The sequence below is a fragment of the Asterias rubens genome, chromosome 17, assembly GCF_902459465.1.
Source record: "Asterias rubens chromosome 17, eAstRub1.3, whole genome shotgun sequence".
Taxonomy (NCBI): Eukaryota; Metazoa; Echinodermata; class Asteroidea; order Forcipulatida; family Asteriidae; genus Asterias; species Asterias rubens.
This window is the reverse complement of record NC_047078.1, coordinates 10527114-10553031: the sequence shown is the minus strand read 5'-3', so window position 1 is coordinate 10553031 and position 25918 is coordinate 10527114. Positions and strand designations below refer to the sequence as shown.

At 38.9% G+C, this 25918-nt stretch overlaps 1 protein-coding gene across 2 annotated transcripts; it reads left to right on the top strand.

The window, feature by feature from the left end:
• Positions 1–210: 210 nt before the first annotated feature.
• Positions 211–14496, top strand: LOC117301666 (coiled-coil domain-containing protein 174-like). Of its 2 annotated transcripts, none has more exons than XM_033785696.1 (5): positions 211–397; positions 2689–2790; positions 8683–8807; positions 10185–10279; positions 14075–14496. In XM_033785696.1, exons 2-5 carry the CDS (start codon positions 2729–2731, stop codon positions 14096–14098), a joined length of 306 nt encoding a protein of 101 aa, XP_033641587.1. In that variant the 5' UTR covers positions 211–397; positions 2689–2728; the 3' UTR covers positions 14099–14496. The 2 variants fall into 2 exon arrangements, with proteins under 2 accessions (XP_033641587.1, XP_033641586.1); XM_033785695.1 differs by having other exon boundaries at positions 8683–8846.
• The last annotated feature ends 11422 nt before the right edge of the window (positions 14497–25918 follow it).

Genomic DNA, 25918 nt, shown 5'->3' with positions numbered 1-25918 from the left:
CGAAATTGCGTGGTTTTCCTTTTACTTTGCGAATAAACACGGTCAGCCATTTACATGTAATGGGAGTCAAAAATTTGACTCCCATAAATGGCTGACCGTGTTAGTCGACGATGTAAAAGGAAAACCACACAATTTCAAGGCATGGTTGTGTGGATCATTGTATTCTACTTTTACAACATCTTTCCACCCATATGCATTTCATAGCAAACGGTTGCAAACGCTTTTCAAAGACCAACTCGACCGATCCAAGGCAACGTGTTCCTTTAATCAATGTGATCACTTTCTTCTTTTGCAGCTTGTGGGTTTGAAGGCGGAGTTATTCCGGAAACAAGAGGCACTCAGGAAAGAACGACTTCAACAGAATTCTACTACAGTCAAGGCTAAACCTGTTCCTAAGGTAGGCTGGACCTGGGATGAACTGAAATGAGGCTCTGACTGAAAAGGTGGTTAAAGGCAGTGGACACTATTGGTAATTGTCAAAGACTAGCCTTCACAGTTGGTGTATCTCAACATATGCATAAAATAACTAACCTGTGAAAATTTGAGCTCAATCGGTCATCGAACTTGCGAGATAAAAGAAGAAAACACCCTAGTCACATGAAGTTGTATGATTTAGATGGTTGATTTCGAGACCTCAAGTTCTAAACTTGAGGTCTCGAAATCAAATTTGTGGAAAATTACTTCTATCTCGAAAACTACATCACTTCAGAGGGAGCCGTTTCTCACAATGTTTTAAACTGCCAACCTCTCCCCATAACTCGTTACCAAGAAAGGTTTTATGCTAATAATTATTTTGAGTAATTACCAATAGTGTCCACTGCCTTTAATCACCATGTTCACCTTTGTTTGACACCCCCATGGAAGTATCGTGGCCAAGCGGTAAAGAGCACTGAGTTCAAACTTCAAGAGTGTGGGTTCGAATCCCTAGCCATGACACTTGTGTCCTTGAACAAGACACTTCACCATTGCTTCGTCCTTCGGATGGGACGTAAAGCCGTTGGTCGCATGTGTTGTGTAACGCATGTAAAAGAACCAATTGCACTTATCGGCTTTTTTTTCCGCAAATAATATGAGTTAAACCTGAATCACACAAATAATTTTCGTCTTAGTGAGACGAAAATTATTTTACCATGTAAAAACGTATTAACCAGTTTTTATAAGAATGCAATTTTGCTGTTAAAAGTATTAAAATACTTTTTACAGCAAAAACTGAGACAAAAATTATGTTTTGGTGGCATTGTTTTACTAATTTCTCTAAAACTGCAGAACCTCAGCAAGTAATTATTTTAAGGAAATCTTTCTACTATCATTATCTTCAAACAGTGTATGTAAGTTAATCTAAATCTGTGGACTTCGTGTTTTGTGTTACAAAAAGTACCCAAACCCTTTAAGCAATAAAACTCAAGTTAAAGGCACTGGACACTATTGGTAATTACTCAAAATGATTATTAGCATAAAACCTTTCTTGGTGACGAGTAATGGGGGGAGGTTGATGGTATAAAACAATGAGAAATGGCTCCCTCTGAAGTGCCATAGTTTTCGAGAAAGAAGTAATTTTCCACGAATTTGATTTTGAGACCTCAAGTTTAGAACTTGAGGTCTCGAAATCAAGCATCTGAAAGCACACAACTTTTTCTTTGTGTGACAAGGGTGTTTTTTCTTTCATTACTATCTCGCAACTTCGACGACCGATTGAGCTCAAATTTTCACAGGTTTGTTATTTTATGCATATGTTGAGATACAACAAGTGAGAAGACTGGTCTTTGACATTTACCAATAGTGTCAAGTGTCTTTAAAGAAAAAACACCCTTGTTGGCCAAATGTGTGTGCTTTTAGAAGACTGAGAAAGGCTTCAGGCCTGAATGTCTTTAATTACTTGGGTGAAAAGTTGCCCCTTTCGCAAAAACTATGTTACTTCAAAGGGAGCTGTTTCTCGCAATGTTTAATACTATCCACAGCTCTCATTTGCTAGTTATTAAAGCCATTGGACACTTTCGGTAAACAGTATTTTCCAAAGGCCCACACTTCGTATATCACAATTTATATATAAAATAATAAACCTGTGGAAATTTAGGCTCAATCGGTCATCGGAGTCGGGAGAAAATAACGAGGGAAACCCACCCTTGTTTCCGAATGTTTCGCCGTGTCATGACATGTGTTTACAGTAAATCCGTAATTCTCGCTCTCGAGAATTGATAATTGTTTTAATGTTTTCTCAAAAAGTAAAGCATTCCATGGAATAAGATTTCAAGAGAACTCTTTCATCATTACCTTCTGTAAGCCTTGTAAGTTATTTGTAAATCTGTGAACTTTGTTTTCTTTTTTTTCTTTTCCGAAAGTGTAGGATAATGGCTTTAAGTAAGCTTTTATGCTAACGATTGCTTTGAGTAATTACCAATAGTGTTCAGTGAATCTTAAAGTCATACTTTCCTTGTTTTCTCTTCTTCTGGTGTGCTTATCCGGGTTACAGAGTTTTTTTTCCCAGGACGAACGTGGGCAGATAATTACCCACATACTTCACGGGAAAAAACCAAGCGCATCCGGGTGAGCTACATGTAATCAAACTATCACTCACCCTTCTCCTTCAGTTCACCTCGGGCCAGCCACAAGTGCCCTACGTTGCTCGTTACGTTTTTAGTCTAACAATTATTTTGAGTCTGAACTTTCCTTGTCTTTTCTTCTTCTCAGGGTGGACTATGTGGACACCTTAGGACGCTCCAGACGCTGTATGAAGAAAGATCTTCTTGAGCGCATCAACATGGATAAACGTCTTAATCCTCAGGCGTTTAGGTAAGTCCATATTACAGGCAGTGGACACTATTGGTAGTTACTCAAAATAATTATTAGCAAAAACCTTTCTTGGTGACGAGTAATGGGGAGAGGTTGATGGTATAAAACATTGTGCGAAACGGCTCCCTCTAAAGTGCCATAGTTTTCGAGAAAGAAGTAATTTTCCGCAAATTTGATTTCGAGACCTCAGATTTAGAACTTGAGGTCTCGAAATCAACCATCTAAACGCACACAACTTCGTGTGACAAGGGTGTTTATTTTTTTCATTATTATCTCGCAAGTTCGATGACCGATTGAGCTCCAATTTTCATTTTGGTTATTTTATGCATATGTTGAGATACACCAACTGTGAAGACTAGTCTTTGACAATCACCAATAGTATCCACTGCCTTTAACATCGATTGTAAATGATATGTCTCCGCGCTCGGTATTTGATTCATAGTTCAACTAACAATTTTGTGAAAGCACAAAATTTGTGCAATTTTGTTGATTTAGAATGTCGAAAAAAAATACAACTCCACAGAATGTCCTCATTGAACTGGGTCAACTATTTTATATTCAGGTAATGAAATAAGTAATAATAATAATAATAACAAAAATAAAAACGTTTTTTGGGGTTGAACAAAGAATTGACTAGAGTGGGATTCGAACCAACGACCTCCGGATTAATGTGCCGGCGCTCTACCGACTGAACTTTCTAGCCCTATATTGGCGGTGTCCAAATTTTGTCAATATCTTGAAGTGCCATTTAGAAGCCTTACAACCGTTAACTGCCGTGTAGCCAGGGATCACACCCAAATTACGATACAACCTGGGAAGCGGCAGCCAGGGGATATCCTTGAGGGGATGCGACTTTTTGTTTCAGATATCAATATAAATAACAAAAACTTAAAAAGCGCACAAATCCATCCTCATGATGAAAAAAGTAACCCTTAAAAGTGACTAGCACTGTGATCCTGAAGACACCTGTGAAGAATAGATGATGAAGAACCTTCATTTATAAATACTGTACCTCAGACAGTTTCGCTATTCCTATTGGTGGAGAGCGCGTCACGTGGTTGTGTATAATCTTTGTTTATGACCGGTAAAAAGTGTTAATTCATGGGCGTGACACGCGACCTGGCACCAGTGGATTAAACCACTAGTTGAAAACCTCTTCACCACACATTGATTCCCTAAGTTAAAGCTGTTGAAGGAAAACCCCAACAGTGGACAGTTCAGATTTATCCAAGTTCATGGTCTGGGTCTTGGGGTCAGACATTGAGGTCAGGGTTTCGGTTCTGGAGGGCAGTCTTCGTCTTGGTCTTACTGAGGAGGTCTTGGTCTCAATCTAGGAGGTAAGGTCTTGTCTCAGTCTCGGAGGGTAGGTCTTGGTCTTGGGGTCAGACATTGAGGTCAGGGTCTCGTTTCTGGAGGGCAGACTTCGTCTTGGTCTTACTGAGGAGGTTTTGGTCTCAATCTAGGAGGTAAGGTCTTGTCTCAGTCTCGGAGGGAAGGTCTGGGTCTTGGGGTCAGACATTGAGGTCAGGGTCTCAGTTCTGGAGGGCAGTCTTTGTCTTGGTCTTACAGAGGAGGTCTTGGTCTCAATCTAGGAGGTAAGGTCTTGTCTCAGTCTCGGAGGGTAGGTCTTGGTCTTGGGGTCAGACATTGAGGTCAGGGTCTCGGTTCTGGAGGGCAGACTTCGTCTTGGTCTTACTGAGGAGGTTTTGGTCTCAATCTAGGAGGTAAGGTCTTGTCTCAGTCTTAGAGGGAAGGTCTGGGTCTTGGGGTCAGACATTGAGGTCAGGGTCTCGGTTCTGGAGGGCAGTCTTTGTCTTGGTCTTACAGAGGAGGTCTTGGTCTCAATCTAGGAGGTAAGGTCTTGTCTCAGTCTTAGAGGGAAGGTCTGGGTCTTGGGGTCAGACATTGAGGTCAGGGTCTCGGTTCTGGAGGGCAGACTTCGTCTTGGTCTTACTGAGGAGGTTTTGGTCTCAATCTAGGAGGTAAGGTCTTGTCTCAGTCTTAGAGGGAAGGTCTGGGTCTTGGGGTCAGACATTGAGGTCAGGGTCTCGGTTCTGGAGGGCAGTCTTTGTCTTGGTCTTACAGAGGAGGTCTTGGTCTCAATCTAGGAGGTAAGTTCTTGTCTCAGTCTTAGAGGGAAGGTCTGGGTCTTGGGGTCAGACATTGAGGTCAGGGTCTCGGTTCTGGAGGGCAGACTTCGTCTTGGTCTTACTGAGGAGGTTTTGGTCTCAATCTAGGAGGTAAGATCTTGTATCAGTCTTAGAGGGAAGGTCTGGGTCTTGGGGTCAGACATTGAGGTCAGGGTCTCGGTTCTGGAGGGCAGTCTTTGTCTTGGTCTTACAGAGGAGGTCTTGGTCTCAATCTAGGAGGTAAGGTCTTGTCTCAGTCTTAGAGGGAAGGTCTGGGTCTTGGGGTCAGACATTGAGGTCAGGGTCTCGGTTCTGGAGGGCAGACTTCGTCTTGGTCTTACTGAGGAGGTTTTGGTCTCAATCTAGGAGGTAAGGTCTTGTCTCAGTCTTAGAGGGAAGGTCTGGGTCTTGGGGTCAGACATTGAGGTCAGGGTCTCGGTTCTGGAGGGCAGTCTTTGTCTTGGTCTTACAGAGGAGGTCTTGGTCTCAATCTAGGAGGTAAGGTCTTGTCTCAGTCTTAGAGGGAAGGTCTGGGTCTTGGGGTCAGACATTGAGGTCAGGGTCTCGGTTCTGGAGAGCAGACTTCGTCTTGGTCTTACAGAGGAGGTTTTGGTCTCAATCTAGGAGGTAAGGTCTTGTCTCAGTCTTAGAGGGAAGGTCTGGGTCTTGGGGTCAGACATTGAGGTCAGGGTCTCGGTTCTGGAGAGCAGACTTCGTCTTGGTCTTACAGAGGAGGTCTTGGTCTCAATCTAGGAGGTAAGGTCTTGTCTCAGTCTTAGAGGGAAGGTCTGGGTCTTGGGGTCAGACATTGAGGTCAGGGTCTCGGTTCTGGAGGGCAGACTTCGTCTTGGTCTTACAGAGGAGGTTTTGGTCTCAATCTAGGAGGTAAGGTCTTGTCTCAGTCTCGGAGGGTAGGTCTTGGTCTTGGGGTCAGACATTGAGGTCAGGGTCTCAGTTCTGGAGGGCAGTCTTTGTCTTGGTCTTACAGAGGAGGTATTAGTCTCAATCTAGGAGGTAAGGCCTTGTCTCTGTCTTAGAGGGAAGGTCTGGGTCTTGGGGTCAGACATTGAGGTCAGGGTCTCGGTTCTGGAGGGCAGTCTTTGTCTCGGTCTTACAGAGGAGGTATTAGTCTCAATCTAGGAGGTAAGGTCTTGTCTCAGTCTTAGAGGGAAGGTCTGGGTCTTGGGGTCAGACATTGAGGTCAGGGTCTCAGTTCTGGAGGGCAGTCTTTGTCTTGGTCTTACAGAGGAGGTCTTGGTCTCAATCTAGGAGGTAAGGTCTTGTCTCAGTCTTGGAGGGAAGGTCTGGGTCTTGGGGTCAGACATTGAGGTCAGGGTCTCAGTTCTGGAGGGCAGTCTTTGTCTTGGTCTTACAGAGGAGGTCTTGGTCTCAATCTAGGAGGTAAGGTCTTGTCTCAGTCTTAGAGGGAAGGTCTGGGTCTTGGGGTCAGACATTGAGGTCAGGGTCTCGGTTCTGGAGGGCAGACTTCGTCTTGGTCTTACAGAGGAGGTATTAGTCTCAATCTAGGAGGTAAGGTCTTGTCTCAGTCTTAGAGGGAAGGTCTGGGTCTTGGGGTCAGACATTGAGGTCAGGGTCTCAGTTCTGGAGGGCAGTCTTTGTCTTGGTCTTACAGAGGAGGTCTTGGTCTCAATCTAGGAGGTAAGGTCTTGTCTCAGTCTTGGAGGGAAGGTCTGGGTCTTGGGGTCAGACATTGAGGTCAGGGTCTCAGTTCTGGAGGGCAGTCTTTGTCTTGGTCTTACAGAGGAGGTCTTGGTCTCAATCTAGGAGGTAAGGTCTTGTCTCAGTCTTAGAGGGAAGGTCTGGGTCTTGGGGTCAGACATTGAGGTCAGGGTCTCGGTTCTGGAGGGCAGACTTCGTCTTGGTCTTACAGAGGAGGTGTTGGTCTCAATCTAGGAGGTAAGGTCTTGTCTCAGTCTTGGAGGGAAGGTCTCGGTCTTGGTTTCAAAGAGATGGTCTCGGTTTAAATTTTAGGAGGGAGGTCTCTTGGTCTCCAACTTGAATTAGAATTAGAATTAGAATTAGAATCATTTATTCAGCCAATGTTAAAAAGTTAACAACCAAAAACATCGGAAATTGTAGTGAACATCGAGCTCTTTAGATTAAACAATCACAAAATTACATTTAAAAACATTAAGAAGATAATACAAAATATATAAATAATATATACAAATGTATAGGCTATAAAAAAGCAGCATACAAACTAGTTAACATTAAAAGCGCGAACAGCATGAGGATCAGCATCTGTGAACCGCTTGCTACCTTTAAAATGCTTAAGACGACGGTTAGAAGGGGGGAATTGGAAATAATCAGCTGCTGGGTGAAATTCGTCCTGCATTATGGACCTAGTGCGTTTACACATCCTGTCATAATATGGATTCCAGTGATGGCAGGCTAGCACCGATAATCCTCTCTGCTGATCGTACAACAGAATTCAGCTTTCGAAGATCACTGCAGAAACACAACCAAACCAAACAATAATGGATGAACAAAGGATGCTTTCACAAGTTCTTTTACTTGGTCTCAAGGTCTTGCTCTTGTTCTCGATTTCAGTGGGGAGGTCTTGGTCTTGATCTCAAGCTAGGAGGGAAGGTCTTGTTCTTTGTCTCGATGTGGGAGGGGAAGTCTCTTTGACTTGGTCTCGAAGTCTTGATCTCAGAGGGAAGACTCTTCACCGGTTGCGCACAAGAGTCGGAAGGTGCAAAGCGAACCTGATGAAGTTGGGAGACGTTGCAGGTTCCGACACCTGTCAATGCGGGGAGCGACAGACCATGGATCATCTCCTTACCTGCCCCCTACTGCCATCAGCAACCACTACATGATGACCTGGCTGAGGCCACCGACACTGCCCTTCAGTGTGCCAACTACTGGAGGGATAGCATTTGAGCAGCATAGACACGAGAAGAGGGAAGATCTTGGCCTTGGTTTCGATCTTGGAGGTTAGGTTTTGTTCTTGGTCTCACACAGAAGGTATCTGTCTTTGTATCAATCTTGGAGAGGAGTTCTTTGTCTCAATCTTCTTGTGATTTGCACTGCAGTGGGATGAGTATTGCTTTTCCCAACAATTCATCTAGCATGCTCTATTCATCATCAGCACTCACACCACCCTCTTACTCGACCTGTCTTTATGTTTGCATAACTTAGGGAGAAGGAAGACGGAAGACAAATAGAAAGCTATGAAGCAAGAATCACCTTCAGATTTTCTCTCTAGTGATAATATTATCTGTTGGCATGTGGCCTGAAAGGATTTGGGTACTTTTTGTATCAACACAAAACACAATGTTCACAGATTTACTTCAAACTGACCCTGTTTGAAGCTAATGACAGTAGCAAGCTTCCCTTAAAATATTACTTACTGAGGTGCTATAGTTTTTGAGAAATTAGTAAAACAATGTCATGAAAAAAAAACGTTTTTACATTCTAAAATAATTTTCTTCTCATGATCACTGGGACGAAAATTATTTTCATGACATTGTGTTACTCATTTCTCAAAAACTACAGCACCTCAGCACGTAATATTTTCAGGAAAGCTTTCTACTATTATTATCTTCATACTGTGTAAGTTTTGTATAAATCTTTAGACATTGCGGTTTTTGTCCTACAAAAATTACAAACCCTTTAAAGGATTGGGAAAGAGGAGACTGTTAAATCAGCCATGATAGGAAGAATACTGCCCTCTGGTGGCGGATTGGGGATGAGATAATAAGCTTCACTTTAATACCTGTTTTTATTTTGCATATTTTAGGGAGAAGGACCACAGAGAGAAATCTATGAAGCAAGAATCACTGCCAGATCTTCTCTCTAGCGACATGCATCGGGAGATGATGAGGAAGAAATGGGAGGCAGAGGAGGAAGAAATGAGGAGCCGAGGTCCTGGGCCTCTTCACGACCAGAACATCAAGTTTGATGGTAAGGTGTACGATGTACATGTAGACCATACAGTATTTTTTTCTTTATTCAATTTACAGACACTGGACACTGTTGGTAATTGTTAAAGACCAGTCTTCTCACTTGGTGTATCTCAACATAATACGTATGCATAAAATAACAAACCTGTGAAAATTTGAGCCCAATAGGTCGTCGAAGTTGCCAGATAATACTGAAAGAAAAAAACACCTTTGTCGCATACGTTGTGTGCTTTCAGATGCTATGAAAGCTATATTCTAACTCTGAGGTCTCGAAATCAAATTCGTGGAAAATTGCTTCTTTCTCAAAAACTACTCAACTTTCAGTGGGAGCTGTTTCTCACAATGTTTTATACTATCAACCTCTCCCCATTTCTCGTAATCAAGAAAGGTTTTATGATAATAATTACTTTGAGTAATTACCAAACTGCCTTTAAAGCCAATATACGTGTACACTTTCGGTACAGAAAAAAAAAAAAAGTTCACAGATTTACAAATAATTTACAGGGTTTACAGAAGGTAATGGTGAAAGACTTATCTTGAAATCTTAGTCATTGTTTCATTATGACAAAACAAATTAAAAAATACAAACTTGTTCTGCAAAGTGATCACTAAAAGGTTGTTAAAGGGAAGGTACACATTTGGTAATTACTAAAAACAAATATTAACTTAAAAACTGACTTGGTAACGAGTATTTGAGAGCTGTTGATAGTATAAAACATTGTGGGAAACGACTCCCTCTGAAGTAACGTATTTTTTTGAGAAAGAGGTAATTTCTCACTAAAATATTAAAAGACTTCTAGCTAGAAGTCTTTTATTCCCATCTGAAAGCACACAACTTCGTCCAACAAGGGTGTTGTTTCTTTCATCATTTTCTTGAACTTCGATGACCGATTGAGCCCAAATTTTCACAGGCTTGTTATTTTATGCTTTTGTTTGGATACACTAAGTGAGAAGACTGGTCTTTGACAATTACCAAACGTGTACCTTCCCTTTAAAGGCAGTGGACACTGTTGGAATTGTTGATAGTATAAAACATTATGAGAAACGGCTCCCTCTGAAGTAACGTAGTTTTTGAGAATTTTTTTTTCCATGAGTTTGATTTCGAGACCTCATAATTAGATTTTGAGGTCTCAAAATCAAGCATCTGAAAGCACCCAACTTTGTGTGACAAGGTTGTTTTCTGTCATTATTATCTCGCAACTTCGACAACCAATTGAGCTCAAATTTTAACATGTTTGTTATTTCATGCATATGTTGAGATACACTCAGTGAGAAGACTGGTCTTTGACAAACACCAAAAGTGTCCAGAGTCTTTAATGCCAGTTTTGTTTCTGTTCAGAGGTGAGAGAGATGGGTGTCGGCTGCTTTGACTTCTCAAAGGATGAGGGAGAGAGACAGAGTCAGATGGAGATGTTGAGTCATCTTAGAGACGAGGTAAGAAGATAACATGATTTTTGTGTCGATTAAAGACCAGCATTCTCACTTTGTGTATCCCAACATTTGCATACAATAACAAACCTGTGAAAATTTGGGCTCAGTTGGTCATCGAAGTTACAAGAAAATAATGAAAGAAAAAACACTCTTGTTGCACAACTTTGTGTGCTTTCAGTTGCATAAAAAGGCTTCAGCAGAAGCTGAAGCCTTTTTATTTTTTGAGTGGGAAATTATCTCTTTCTCAAAAACTACGTTACTTCAGAGGAAAATTATGGGAAAACAGTTGAGGACCTTGTAGTTTAGCACTTGGATAAGCGTAGCCTGAACATCTGACGCCACACTTCGTGGCTCACAAATAACGCCAGAGGGACCGGCATCAAAAACTGGCGTTTGTTTTGACTTTTGTCCTCATTATTTTCACATAGAGATACGCAGTCAAATTCTATTGCGGACTTGACAGTAGTGTACTCTTTGGGCGTAATGGGTGCAAGTTTATCCAATATCATTGTATCCAATGGAATCACTGGATCTAGCGGCATGGACCTGAAAGACAGACCCCCAGTCTAGGATAGGCATCACAACCAGCCCTCAACCCACAACCCACATAATAATAATAATAATAACCCGTTTTTATATAGCGCTTTTCACACCCGGAGGGCGTCCCAAAGCGCTTCACATTATTACCCCTGGTCACTGGGCCTTCATTCATTCCTTAAACCATCTCAGCTCCCTGGTGGAGTATGCAGCCTGTGCAACATCAATATGCGCTACTCGGCTAAATCAATCACAAGAACCATCTCTGCCCTCACAGGTACCCATTCACCCCTGGGTGGAGAGAAGCAATTTTAGTTAAGTGTCTTGCTCAGGGACACAAGTGTCACGACCGGGATTCGACCCACACTCTGCTGAACAGAAGCATCAGAGCTCTTATCCGCTCGGCCATGACACCCATACATGTATATCACAACCCATAACCCACCTCGACAACCCAACAACCTACAGCAACAAATTACCAAAGTACAACTCACTACCAACACCTCAGAACCCACAACCCTTCTCTTGCAACTTCGATGAGTAATTGAGTCCAAACGTTCACAGATTTGTTATTTCATGCATATGTTGGGAGAAGACTGGTCTTTGACAATTACCAATCGTGTCCAGTACGTCTATGGTTAGTTTTGTGGTAGCACTATGAATAAATAAGGGATTCAATGTGTGGTGAAGAGGTTTCCAACTAGTGGTTTAATCCCAATGAGGCTTGGTTCTTGATAATTTTACCGAGACGAAGTTGAGGTAAATTATAGAGAACCAGGCCTCGGCGGGTTTAAACCACTAGTTGAAAACCTATTCAACACACTTTGATTCCCATTCATAAATACCTTTTCGGTCAAAAACATCATCACTTTTTTGTCAAAAAGTAAAATAAATGCAAAAATTTTAATTTTTTTGTCTTTCAACACAACACCCCTCTAGCTATGAAATGGTAAAGCCCTCCGCCCCCCTCGGGTAAACAACTCTTTATAAGGGAATGTTGTGCGCGTCTGCGCCTTGAACACCCAGCAGGGTGGATATGTGCGCATTACAAGTCTTATTATTATTATTATTATTATTATTATTATTATTATTATTATGTGGCACATCTGTTTCAGCCATTGCTCTCGCCCAATAGGAATGAAGAAACTGTCTTATAAGAACAGGTGCAAGGTCGCGTGTCACGCCCACTTTCTAGATAAGTTACAGTGGCTGTGCGGAAGTCTTCTGCGCCCTCTTTCCGCTTGTTAGTTTTACATTACAGTTGCGGTAAATTGACAGGGTCAGTTTACCATGCGTCCCCTTGGATTGTATTGTCATTCTACAGAGAAGTTGCGGTACTTAAACCAAAAACATGCCATTTGGGAACACGTTTTTGTAAACATACATCAATTTTTCGCTATCTTTGTGAGGACTTTCCTTTGTCCCTCTAACTAAACACTCTCCATAAGAGCATGAGAAAATGTGAGGATGTAAAAATACAAAGGAGTCCAGTGCGAGGACAGCATTGCTCGTTTTGAGTTCCTTTGTTCTACTGTCCCCTCTCTTCCGATGAAACCATGTCATCGAATTCAATGAAATCAAACTCTAGTGTTTCTGATCAGCAGAGTGTGGGTTCGAATCCCCAGCCGTGACACTTGTGTCCTTAAGCAAGACACTTTACCATTGCTTCGTCCTTCGGATGGGACGTAAAGCCGTTGGTCCCATGTGTTGTGTAACGCATGTAAAAGAACCTAGTGCACTTATCGAAAAGAGAAGGGGTTCGCCCCGATGTTCCTGGCTGTGGTTGCTTAATGCGCCATAGCACCTTGTAAACCCTTATAAGGTGCTAACTAATTGGGTTTCAACATTCATCACTGCAATAGCCTATCTTTCTGAAAGTTTGTATGTACTCAGCGCCTTGAGTACCTCGTTAGGTAGATACGTGCGCTATATAAGACTTCGATATTATTATTATGTATTGTATGTTGATAAACCTTGTAAACATGGTAAAAGAAGAACATGCACTAAACCTTGTGGAGAGTTAGGATTACAGAGTCTTGTTGTGATTAAAGGGGCTGTTTCATGATCAAAGCAGATCAGTGGCTGTACATAGTATCATGAACTCTCACCTGCATGTTTGTGTGTACTCGCCTTAGATATGATACCGAGGGAGGGCACATGTGTGACCTGTCACAACAAAATGAGCTAAAAGTCGGAATTTAAAATAAATTAGCTATTCACATTTCTGAATTCTGCAGATCAAGAGCTTTCCAATGGTATACAACACTTGGGGAAACAATAATCCTCCAAGTCGACAGAGCTTGTGGAAACAAGAGAGTTCTCACAATATCTAATGAGAAAGATTTGACTTTGACCGTCTGTAATGGGAAATGGCACAATGCGACTTATAGCTCATTTCGTTGTGACAGGTCACATATATGTACAGTAATTCATGAATCCGTTTAAAGCTACAGGCCTGTTGAGTATAACACAGCCCCTTGGAACCTAACCTTCCTAAAACCTTCTGCATCCTCTTTGCTGAAATAAACGATTCAGAAGGACTTTACACCGCAATAACAATATTGTACCAGGGCTGTGTTTTGAGAAAGTTGCATGGAGGGACGTCTTGTCTTCTTGGTCACGTTGCATGCTGAACCAAATTGTCCAAATGTAGCACATATCAATGCGCAGTTCAATCTGGCACCGCGTGTGGGGACCTCAGATTTAGAATTTGAGGTCTCGAAATCAAGCATCTGAAAGCACACAACTTCGTGTGACCATGGTGCGACAAGGGTGTGTTTTTCTCTCATTAATATCTCGCAACTTTGACAATAGATTGAGCTGAAATTTTCACAGGTTTGTTATTTTATGCATTATAATGTTGAGATACACCAACTGTGAAGACTAGTCTTTGACAGTTATCAATAGTGTCCAGTGTCTTTAAAATGGCTGCAAATTACTAGTATATATAGGTTTGCGGTAACACCATGTGTGTATCTGCTTGCCGGTTAAAGTTTGTTCTTAGAGAACTGTCTCGCTTAATTCTACTTCCGTGGAGTAGATTGATTGGGAGACTTCTCAGTTCAATCTGGCACCGTGTGTGCGCACATGTTTTTGTTTTTGGCTTCACAAGTACTCGCAACACAAATCAGGTATCAGTTGCAATCGCCAAAACGCACCCCTGATGTCAACTGAAGATATTGAAGACTTTGTTAAACTTTTATAATCAGGTAGCTGTCATTTAAAACTAACAATTTGTTTACAATTCTTATTTATAAACAGAAGAGTCGCAATGGGACAGGGTGAAGAAGCAAGTACATGAAGAGCGCCCTCAAGAGTTTGCTCCTCCACAGCAGTACAACTGGATGATGCCATCGATGAGACAAACTCCAAAGAAGAAGAGCAAGTTTGCGTCCACAGAAAGTTGCGACGACACGCTTAACACGTCAAAACAGCCGCAGGAGTTCGCTCCTCCTAGTAATTCTGCAAAGTGGAACATGAGACAGGGTTTGTCTGCAAGTACTTCGTTAGAGGCCAAGAAATCTAAGGATCAAGGCAGCAGGCTGGGGAATCGAACCAAGAACCGCAAAGAACTGGAGAAGATTTCTGCCGTGGAGGTAGCCTGATCGTCTGACGTCATTCTTCAAGGCTCGTGAATAACACCAGAGAGCGGCCAAAAACCGGCGTGTAGTTGACCTCTGACCTCTGTCGTTTCACATATAGATACGCAGTCATTGCGGACTTGAGAGCAGTGACTATTTGGACATTATGTCACTGCATGTGAATTGTATCCAATGGGAATCACTGGATCTAGCGGCAGCGACCTGTCTTTATCCTTGCGGATAAAGACAAGGGCCCAGTCTACCGTGGAGGGATCGGAGCTAAGGTAGTTAGTGTGGACTCTATAGCACAAGCTTTGTCTTTCTTCCGTAGAGGCCACCATTTATATTTGATTAAAGGAAAACACTTGTCGAAAAGTAACACTGAATTTTCAGGTTGTATTATTAAAACCTCAGAAATTTACAAAGGGTTCCCCCATAGCAGATTCTTTTCCAAAGTGTAAGTCTATGTTTATTGAGGGCAAAAATTGACAAAATCTCAAACATTTTTATCAATTTTGGGCTAAAAATTGAAGGAAAACAAATCACAAGGGGTCATAAGTCCAGTTGTTTTATCAAATTTTAGCCCAATATTAAAAAAAACGACAAGGGGTAAAGTCCTGTTGTTTTATCTTGATAACTTAGCCTTGTAAACTTTTCGCTCAAAAAAAATCATAAGACAATAGCCTTGTGAACTTTTCGCACGAAAAAACCCACAGGGCTTATAGCCTTGTGAACTTTGCGCTTGAAATAAAATCACAAGACTATAGCCTTGTAAAGTTTTCGCTCTAAAGAAATCATAAGGCCTTGTAATCTTTTCGCTCAAAAAAAAAAATAACAAGGCTATATATATATATAGCCTTGCAAAAAAACGTTGAGTCTTTCTCGAAGGCTAAATTACTATAATTCGGCCAACTAAAAAAAATAAATAAAAAAAACATAAAGTGGAAGAATGTTGTGATTGTTGTTATTTGTCTATTATTGTTACGCAATAAACCAGTCGGGCGTGACCGGTGGCTGGGCAGCATCCTGCGGCCTGGCCATGGGGCAGTCCGTTGCCCACCAGTCTTCGTCGTTGTGGTATAATTCTTAGCTCTCGTGTCGACCAGTCCAACGGGACTCTAAAAAAATCATAAGGCTATAGCTTTGTTAACTTTTTCGCTCCAAAAAAATCATAAGGCCTTGTGAACTTTTTGCTCGAAAAAAAATCATAAGGCTATATATAGCCTTTAAACTTTTTGCTAAAAAAAAATCATAAGGCCTTGTGAACTTTTCGCTCTAAAAATATCACAAGGCTAAAGCCTTGTAAACTTACCCTTGTGAACTTTTTGCTCCAAAAAATCCATAACTTTTCGCTTGTGAACCTTTCGCTTTTATTAACCTTGTGAACTTTTCGCTCGAAAAAATAGCCTTGTTTTTTGCTCGAAAAAATCCACAAGAATTGTGAAAGATTGTAGCCTTGTGAACTTTTTGCTCTAAAAAAATCCTAAGGCTTTGTGAACTTTACGCTCGAAAAAAATCATAAGGCCTTGTAAACTTTTCGCTCGAAAAAATCATAAGGCTATAATAATATAGCCTTGTTAACCTTTTTGCTTGAAAAAATCCACAAGGATTGTGAAAGATTGTAGCCTTGTGAACTTTTTGCTCTAAAAATATCCTAAGGCTTTGTGAACTTTACGCTCGAAAAAAATCATAAGGCCTTGTAAACTTTCGCTCGAAAAAATCATAAGGCTATAATAATATAGCCTTGTTAACCTTTTTGCTTGAAAAAATCCACAAGGATTGTGAAAGATTGTAGCCTTGTGAACTTTTTGCTCTAAAAAAATCCTAAGGCTTTGTGAACTTTACGCTCGAAAAAAATCATAAGGCCTTGTAAACTTTTCGCTCGAAAAAATCATAAGGCTATAATAATATAGCCTTGTTAACCTTTTTGCTTGAAAAAATCCACAAGGATTGTGAAAGATTGTAGCCTTGTGAACTTTTTGCTCTAAAAAAATCCTAAGGCTTTGTGAACTTTACGCTCGAAAAAAATCATAAGGCCTTGTAAACTTTTCGCTCGAAAAAATCATAAGGCTATAATAATATAGCCTTGTTAACCTTTTTGCTTGAAAAAATCCACAAGGATTGTGAAAGATTGTAGCCTTGTAAACTTTTCGCTCGAAAAAAACCTTTCACTCGAAGAAAATCATAAATCTATAGCCTTGTGAACTTTTCGCTTGTGAACTTTTCGCTTGTGAACTTTTTGCTCTAAAAAAAATCACCAGGCCTTGTGAGCTTTTCGCTCAAAAAAAATCTTAAGGCCTTGTGAACTTTTTGCTCGAAAAAGATCATAAGGCTATATTTAGCCTTTAAACTTTTTGCTCAAAAAAAAACATAACTTCTCGCTTGTGAACCTTTCACTCTAAACAAAATCACCAGACTATTATTAACCTTGTGAACTTTTCGCTCGAAAAAAAACTCATAAGGCTATATAATATAGCATTGTGAACTTTTTGCTCAAAAAAATCCATAACTTTTCGCGCGTGAACCTTTCGCTCTAAACAAAATCACCAGGCTTTTATTAACCTTGTGAACTTTTCGCTCGAAAAAAATCATAGGCTATAATATAGCCTTGTTAACCTTTTTGCTTGAAAAAAATCCACAAGGATTGTGAAAGATGTAGCCTTGTGAACTTTTTGCTCTAAATAAATCATAAGGCCTTGAGAACTTTTCGCTTGAAAAAAATCATAAGGCTATATTTAGCCTTGTGTACTTTACGCTCGAAAAAAAATCATAAGGCTGTAGCCTTGTGAACTTTTCGCTCGAAAAAAACTTTTTGCTCGACGAAAATCATAAATCTATAGCCCTGTGAACTTTTCGCTTGTGAACTTTTCGCTCTAAAAAAAATCACCAGGCCTTGTGAGCTTTTCGCTCGAAACAAATCTTAAGGCCTTGTGAACTTTTTGCTCGAAAAAAATCATAAGCTAAAGCCTTGTGAACCTTTCGCTCTAAAAAAATCGTAAGGCCTTGTGAACTTACTGCTCGAAAAAATCATAAATCTTTAAACTTTTTGCTTTAAAAAAATCATAAGGCCTTGTGAACTTTTTGCTCGAAAAAAATAGTAAGGCCTTGTGAACTTAGTGCTCGAAGAAAAATCACAAGTCTTTAAACTTTTTGCTTAAAAAAAATCATAAGGCCTTTTCGCTCTAATGTGTACTTTTCGCTCGAAACAAAATCATAAGGCCTTGTGATCTTAGCACTCGAAAAAAAATCATAAGGCCTTTAAACATTTCGCTCTAAAAAAACCACAAGGCCTTGTGAACTGTTTGCTCGAAAAAAGTCATAAGGCTATATCGCCTTTTAACTTTTTGCTCAAAAAAAATCATAAGGCCTTGTGAACTTTTCGCTCTAAAACAATCACATGGCTAAAGCCTTGTAAACTTAGCCTTGTGAGCTTTTTTGCTCCAAAAAAATCATAAGGCTATATTATAGCCTTTTAACTTTTTGCTCAAAAAAAAAACACAAGGCTTGTGAACTTTCCGCTCAAAAAAAAAATCATAAGGTTATTTTAGCCTCTTGAACTTTTCGCTCGAAAAGAACTCCTTGTGAACTTTTCGCTCAAAAAAATTCGTAAGGCCTTTTGAACTTTTCGCTCGAAAATAATCAAAGCCTTGTGAACTTTTTGCTCGAAAAAATAGCCTTGTGAACTTTCCCTAGAACAAAATCATAAGGCTATTATTTGATAAAAATGCTGGACTTTACCCCTTATAGTTTTTAAAGTTTCGCCCCAACTTTCAAGTAAAAATAAAAAATAACAACTTCCTAATTATTGCTTCAAATATTATTATTGGTTTCTGTTTAATAACAAAGCTTCAGAAAAGCCTTACTGCATCATAAAGAGCACAACATTGCACCTGAAAAAAATAGGCAAAAGTTGAGAAAAGTGCTGGCCTCACCCCCTATGATTCTTTAAATTTCAGCCAATAAAATAATGCCGTTCGTACTGCATTACGCGCATGCACATCGGGCAAGGCATGCTGGGAAAAAAATGTTACCTCGTCCCCAGCGCCTTGCTTTAGACTGGCCGCTGGGGCCGAGAGAAGGACAAAATGGTGCGACGAGATCAATCACCCCTGGGAACGAGGTTGATGAACCCCTTTACTCCCCGCGGCCATTTTCTTTTTGAGCGCGGGCATCGTGTGTTCCACGTGTGTTTGGATAAAAAACATATTTTCTGCAACTATTTACATCGAAAACCGACATCAAAACTCAACAACTTCCACGATGAGAACTGCACGGCTGTCATGGAATCTTCTTAATCAGGTAAATGATTCATGTGTTTATGCAAAAGAGGAAATTTGAGGGGTTTTCTAAGACAAGATTGTCTTGGCAATATGTAACAGTCAAATCATTGTCAGCTTATGATACCCAAGACAAATTCGAAGAAAGATAGATTGTGTTAAAATGTTTATTAAACCACTGAATTCTCGCTCAATACAAGTGAGGAAAATATTGATAGGGACGGATAGACCCACATCGATTTTGCTGATGAATTCTGACGCTTTACACTATACGTTTTTTGTTTCTTCAACTCCTTCAATGCAAGTTTTAAGACTAAAAGAGTAAAATCACAGGGCGCACATATTTTTCTTCAAATTGTTTTCTTGTGTGTTGGGAATTAGATTTGACGACATGAAGTACTGTACATGTCTAGCCCTGGTAGGACGTCAGTCAGTGCCACTGTAAAATTGTTCGCATTGGTACGGGACCTTTATACCCTGGACTCCGTCGCGTTGCCTGCATCGGAGGAGTCCAATCTGGGCTATGTACATGTCATGTTATGTGGAGACAATTTAAAGGCCCCTGAACATGCTGTCCTGAAGTAATTTTCCCAATGCCATATGCTTTCAATATCCCCTCATTTGTATGAACACTAATTTACATACATACTCTAAATACAATTTTGTTCTTTTTCAGAGTTCGTGGAATCTGAAGTTTCCCTTTCATCAAGTGTATGCTGCCTCTCCCTGCATCTTAGCAGTCTTTACAGCCACAACAGCAGTCAATGAGGTACAAAGCCTCAACCATTCTGTAAGGCAACCAAAATGTATCATTTTCTATTACTAGCTGTAGGGCCAGAATAGTTTACACATTTGCCAAACTTTCTCTCATACTTTTTTCTCCTAAGACCCACATTATTTATGACTTCTTTTTTTGTGGGGCCTCCGAAGAATCAGTTAAATTTCTATTACAAACTTTCATTTAGGTCAGCCCCCAAGGATTTTGAGAGAAAAAAATTAGTTTGATAATAAAGCATTCTATTAAATAGCAGTACAGTTTATCTGATACATGGTAGTTACTCCAAAAACTAATTACCATGAAAACGTTAGAGCACTGGTCATATTACAAAAATGATGTTGGAAAAACACCCTTTAAACTAAAATGTAGTTTTAGGGAAAGTGGTAATTTTTTTTTACACCCAAAAGTTTGAATCTAAGGAAGGCTTCAGGCATAAAGCTTTTCTCATGCATCTAAAAGCACACAATTTCATGCATGGAATATTGGGTTTTCTTTCATAATTTGTTTTCAACTCTGATGACCATTTTAGCGAAAACTTCCATTGGTTTGTTATTCGTGCATTTATTGAGGCACACCAAGTGAGGAGACTGTTGTTTGATAATACCAAAATTATCCCAAACCTTAATTTTATTTTCTGAAAGTTATTTTTAATTTATTCATCAACACCAAGAAGGCATCAGAGTTATAAGCTATTCATAGAACCAATAATTGTCAAAATATTAGGATTCATCAGAAAATAGTAAGCAAACCAGACTAGATTGTTTATTTGAATTTTCAAGACTTTATTTGAACAAACTTTAAATGTCTTCCAAAGAAAGAAAACAATAACACTCAATTAGTGCATCCACACTGTTAGACATTACCACCACCCACCCCAACCTCAAGAACTTGATTATGACTATGTTGTATGTTATGTTTCCTTAATGTTTTAATTAAAACAAATTTTGTTTTTGTGGGTGCTTTGGCACTCCTATTGCTTCCTTACTATTCATTTTGATAGTTGCTTAAATTGATGGTTGGAAATTATGCCAGTTGATGTATTATTACTGTTTGAAAACTGTTTGAAAATGTTTTTTGTTTTTGTAATGCACTTGTCAAGTGCCACAATTCAAAAATTGTATTTGTAAAATCAAATACAGCTTTCAATTCATACTATTTTTTATTAAAATTATTGAAAATGTGTAGTTTCAAAATTCATCTTAAACCCCCAAAATATCCGAGAAGAAATATCAGCTGGCAAATGACAACCATAGCTAAGAAATATAAATGATCAACCAAGGAAGAAATGTAACCTGTTTTATCCAAAAGGAGTCTACATGGCTAACAAAAAAACTAGTCTCATGAATTAACTTTTTGGTTTCTGCAAACTTGCAAAATATTTTTTTGGTGCTTTTTCTTCATCTTACAAGAACTCAGAATATTTACAGAATTTAAGCGTTTTTTGTTTCTTTTTAAACAAATCTAATTAAATTTGACTCCTTTATGGTTTACAGGTTGCATTTCTTACTTATAAAGAAGGTACAACATTGGTATTCATTTACTGCATAAAGAGTGCACAAATTTTGACACAAAAAACTTTATCTCAAACTTGCAGCGTTTTCAAAACAAATTACTTTATTTATTGTTTAACTCCATACAGTTTTTACATCAAGTGGACATTTAGATGAATGTTTACTTGCATGCTTACCAAAATTGAAGGTAATGCATGTTCACTAAATTCCCGCATTAAACTTATTAGTTCAATTCACAATAGCGCAACTACCAATGTTGTATCTTCTGTAAAGGCCGCATCTTATAGCTTGTTCTGTGACTTTATAATCTCAATCTTGGAAAGTTTTTGAAGTCCACAAAGGGACACAGCGAGTCAAAAATTACTAAGTGTTTTTGTCAAAAAATGACTAAGTCCAAACATCGACTATGAGTTTCTGCTCAAAAAAATTACTAAGTACAAAAAATGGATAGTGTTTTGGTCAAAAAAATGACTAAGTCCACAATAGGACACAAAAAGTCAATAATTACTAAGTGTTTTTGTCAAAAAATGACAAAGTCCAAACATCGACTATGAGTTTCTGCTCAAAAAATTTACTAAGTACAAACAATGGATAGTGTTTTGGTCAAAAAAATGACTAAGTCCACAATAGGACACAAAAAGTCAAAAATTACTAAGTGTTTTTGTCAAAAAAATGACTAAGTCCAAAAAAGACTAAGTACAAACATTGACTATGAGTTTCTGCTAAAAAAAATGACTAAGTACAAACAATGGCTAGTGATTTGGTCAAAAAAATGACTAAGTCCACAATGGGACTCCATTTTATTGTTATTTAAAGTCACAACAAGCTATAAGACGATACCTTTAATAAGGGGCTGAATTCCATTTTGATGTACCTAGCTATATAATCTAATGGTAATTTGAATTTGACGCCTTGTATAAGTGTCATGTGCAAATTTCTAGTTGATTACATTGTTGGTGTACATTACTTTGGGATACAGTCTCTTCCGCACCCCTATAGGGGGTGCACTTGGTTGATCAAGATTTTAATAATAGGGGGGGTAGGGCCAAACTTTTTACGCAGTTAATTTCGAACCGTACAACGGCACGAGAAATATTTTTGGCTGACTTAGTCTATATAAAAAAGGCAATTTTTAAGGGATTTTTTTGATTTTTTTAAGCACCACTGAACTGTAGAAGCAGCAGAGTTGCGCAAACGTGTGTGCCGATCGGTGTGGCCAACTACTATCTAGAAAGTGAAGCGACTTAATGATCTAAGTATTAATGGAAAGAAAGCATTTTATTAAGTTAAATCAAGTTAATGTTTCATTGATAGTCTGTTTTACCAATGTCCTGCCTTACATGATTGACAACTAAAAAGATTGTTTTTTAAAAGTCCGAAACCAAAAACAAACTTAACATTTTTTTTTTCAAAGTCCAAAACAAAAGTCGGAAAAGATTGTGTTGCCCGTTAAAATGTTTGATGAATCTGTATCAAGTGTACCATCGGACGTCTCCCCCTGTTCGGGCAAACACGTCGCTAAGTTCTTGGAGTAAAGTTTCAAGTTTGGATTTTGGTTGAAGTGTAAAAGGACGCTTCCACTCCATCACCGATTGAGTCCTGTACCATCAGAATAACGAAGACCTCAACCCAGATGATGATGCGCTGATCAGAGAAACAAGATTCCAACATGGCGGCTGAACTTGAACAATTTTGTGAATTTTTGTGACAAGCACAAAAAACAGAACTAAAATACGCATGTTCTTTTCAAAATTAACAGCATACTCAGGAATGTATTGGTTTCACTTGCACTAGAAGTACTACACTTCTTCATAAATTTTGTTTCAAATCAATCATAAGTTTTGGATTTGTTGCAACATTTTAACAGTGTGTGTGATTACACGTTCAAATGAAGTCAAATTTCAAAGTCAAATTTCAAAGTCAAAAGTGAGGTTATACACAAACATCAGATTTGCATCTTCATTGCATTGAGTATCATTACAGGAGATATTGTAGATGACATTGGGTTTATGAAGGATAACTAGACTGAGAAAAAAAAACTCTTAAAAAAAACCCTAACCTATCTCTAAACAAATTCTAAACTCCTAAGTACAACAAAGTTTCAATTCCTACGGAACTACAAATTGCTAATGAAGTCCCAATAAAGTATTGAACATCTAGGATCAACAACTACTCCTACTGATTAACTTCATGTAAGCCTGCAAACCAACAACTGCATGCTAATGATTTCCGCACCAATTTTAAATTACAATGTTTTTCCATAAAAATGAGTCCGACATCGATGTCGGAAAATTAAGGTTTTATCGATGACGATAAGATCCTAAGTTAAGTACAACAAAGCTTCAAATCCTACGGAACTACAAATTGCTGATAAAGTCCCAATAAAGTATTCAACATCTAGGATCAACAACTACTCCTACTGATTAACTTCATGTAAATCTGCAAACCAACCACTGCAAACTAATGATTTCGTACCAATTATAAACTGCAATGTTTTTGCATAAAAATGAATCTGACGCCGATGTCGGAAAACTAAGGTTTTATCAGTGACGATAAGATCGCTGATAACTTGGGTGTATTTTCCATCTAGAAAGACACCTGTGATTCTGTAAACAGTGCATGACTAAAGTAACATAGTGACGTCTTATTTAGATTACCTATTCCTGCTGTGCCTTTTTGTTATAACAAAATCAAGCTAACAAGCAAATTGAGAAATAACTAATTGAGTTGTTTAATAATTCTACACTAATACTGGACTCGTGTTTATGCTTCCTATAACTACCTAGCCAGGTTATTTAACTGAATAAGCCTACACTAATACTGCTAATACGCTAATAAACACCTAATTTGATCTATTGTACACTTCGCTGTTGTACATGTTGAGACATTCTCATGTTAACCATAAAAGAATTAAAATAATTGATGGACATCGCACAAAATTTTTCTCGTTTCAAAGAGATCTTAAAAAAAAAAAAAATACAATTGTTGTACTGACAAAAAACTAGTAGGTTGCATTTGTTCCCAACAGTTCTACGGGTTATATATCTTAAACTTGCCAACTCTTTTTAGAACCTGTCAAAATATTAGTGTCTTTGTCACTTTAACAGCCTAAATAACTAGAGAAACAAGATTCAAACATTGCGGCTGAACACATTTTGTGAATCGCCTGAGTGTCGTCCCCATGTTCAGCTGGAAAAGGGTTAACCAGTTGTAAAAACTTTTCACAATTATCAATAACTAATACCCTGAAGGATTGAAAACACCTACTGCAGCTAAATTACTACGTTTATGAAAAATGTATACAAATCATGCACACCACAGTGGCAGTATTTGTTAAAAAAGCCATGTCTATTGGTCAACATCATTTGTAAATCATTTCCTCAACTGATTGTCGTTAACATACCTACTGTAGAATCTGTCATAAAGCTGACCACTCAAAACCTACAATGAACAACCTAGTTAATTGGTCACTGAAATATACCAATAGTTAACGTCATAGACTGAATGTTGTCAATCAGTTCAACAGGGGTTTTAACTAAATCTAAAATCTAAACACTATTCTAACTGACGAAGGAGTGTACATACAACCTACTGTGGCTGAGAATTGAACCAGTTACAATTACCTAATGCACAACGGCATCTATCTAAGCGACAATGTTTCTTCTATAAAGGACCCTGTTAACTTCCTACACAATCCCAATGTCATCTTTGATATCTCCTTTTGATACAGTCAAAACTTCTTAACACAAGTGAAACCAATGTAAAAGCCTGAGTACCTGATTGAAATGTGAATAGCCATGTTCAGAATCTCGTTTCTCCGACCCTCGCACCAACATCTGGGTAGAAGTCTCCGTCATCCGTCAAGTTCAGAGGCTCCCTCAGATCAGAAGAGGATGTCCAGTGTAGAGAAGTTGCTCAAAAAGTAGACCCGTTTACACAGGAACAGTATAGAGAGACGGGTACCAACTTAGGATAACAAAATGATCAGGTAAAAAATGTGCAAAAAAGTGCAATGGTCCTCAGTCCTTGACACTTTTGATACAGGCGCCCAAAGACTTCAAAAGGCAACCAAATCCTTTCTTTCTTAGGTTTCGTTTTTTTGTAGGAGATCGAGAAAGTTGAAATAGTTTGTCAATCATGTAAGGTAGGACACCGGTAAGACAGACTACCAGCGCCACATTAACAAGATTTCACTTAATAAAATGCTTACCCAACCATTAACTCTTGGATCATTAGGTCATCACACTTTCCAGATAGTAGTTGGCCACACCGACCGGCACACACGTTTGCACAACTCTGCTGCTTCTACAGTTCAGTGGTGCTTTCTACAGCATTTAATGAATGGTAACCAATTAATTTACAACATAATTTTTCAAATTATAAAAACAGCCAAGTACAACATTTACAATCCTTGAGATGAAATAAAGTTATCTCTGAAATTAGATTTTTTTTGTATCAGCTGACGCAAAAAAAAACTCCATAAAATTTAGAACTGTTAATTATTACTGTCGCAAGCAATGCAAAGAAGAAAACAAAAAAATTCAAATGAAGTTTGTGACTTTCGTAACAAATATTGCACTTTTAAAACAATTTTATTTTGAATTTGGACAGGTGTAAATCACACTCGTCCAAACATGTCATGCCTAAAATGAATAAATTTTGTTAAATTGATGACGTACTCGTATTTCATTTTGAGTTTGGACAGGTGTGCATCACTTTTATCCAAACATGTCGTGCCAAAAAGGAATAAATTTAGTCAAAATGATGGCGTACTTGTATGTCATGAAGATTGGTCCCAAGAATACAACTTTAGGATGTGTTCCGCTTGCATTAATTGTATTGAGTGCAAGTTGTACTTGGCTTCACAATCATCAAAGTATCAATATAGAACCAGAGACACTTCCCACAATTTGAGTCGCAAGCAAACTTTACAGAAAGTTTTGTTTTCCTAAACAGGA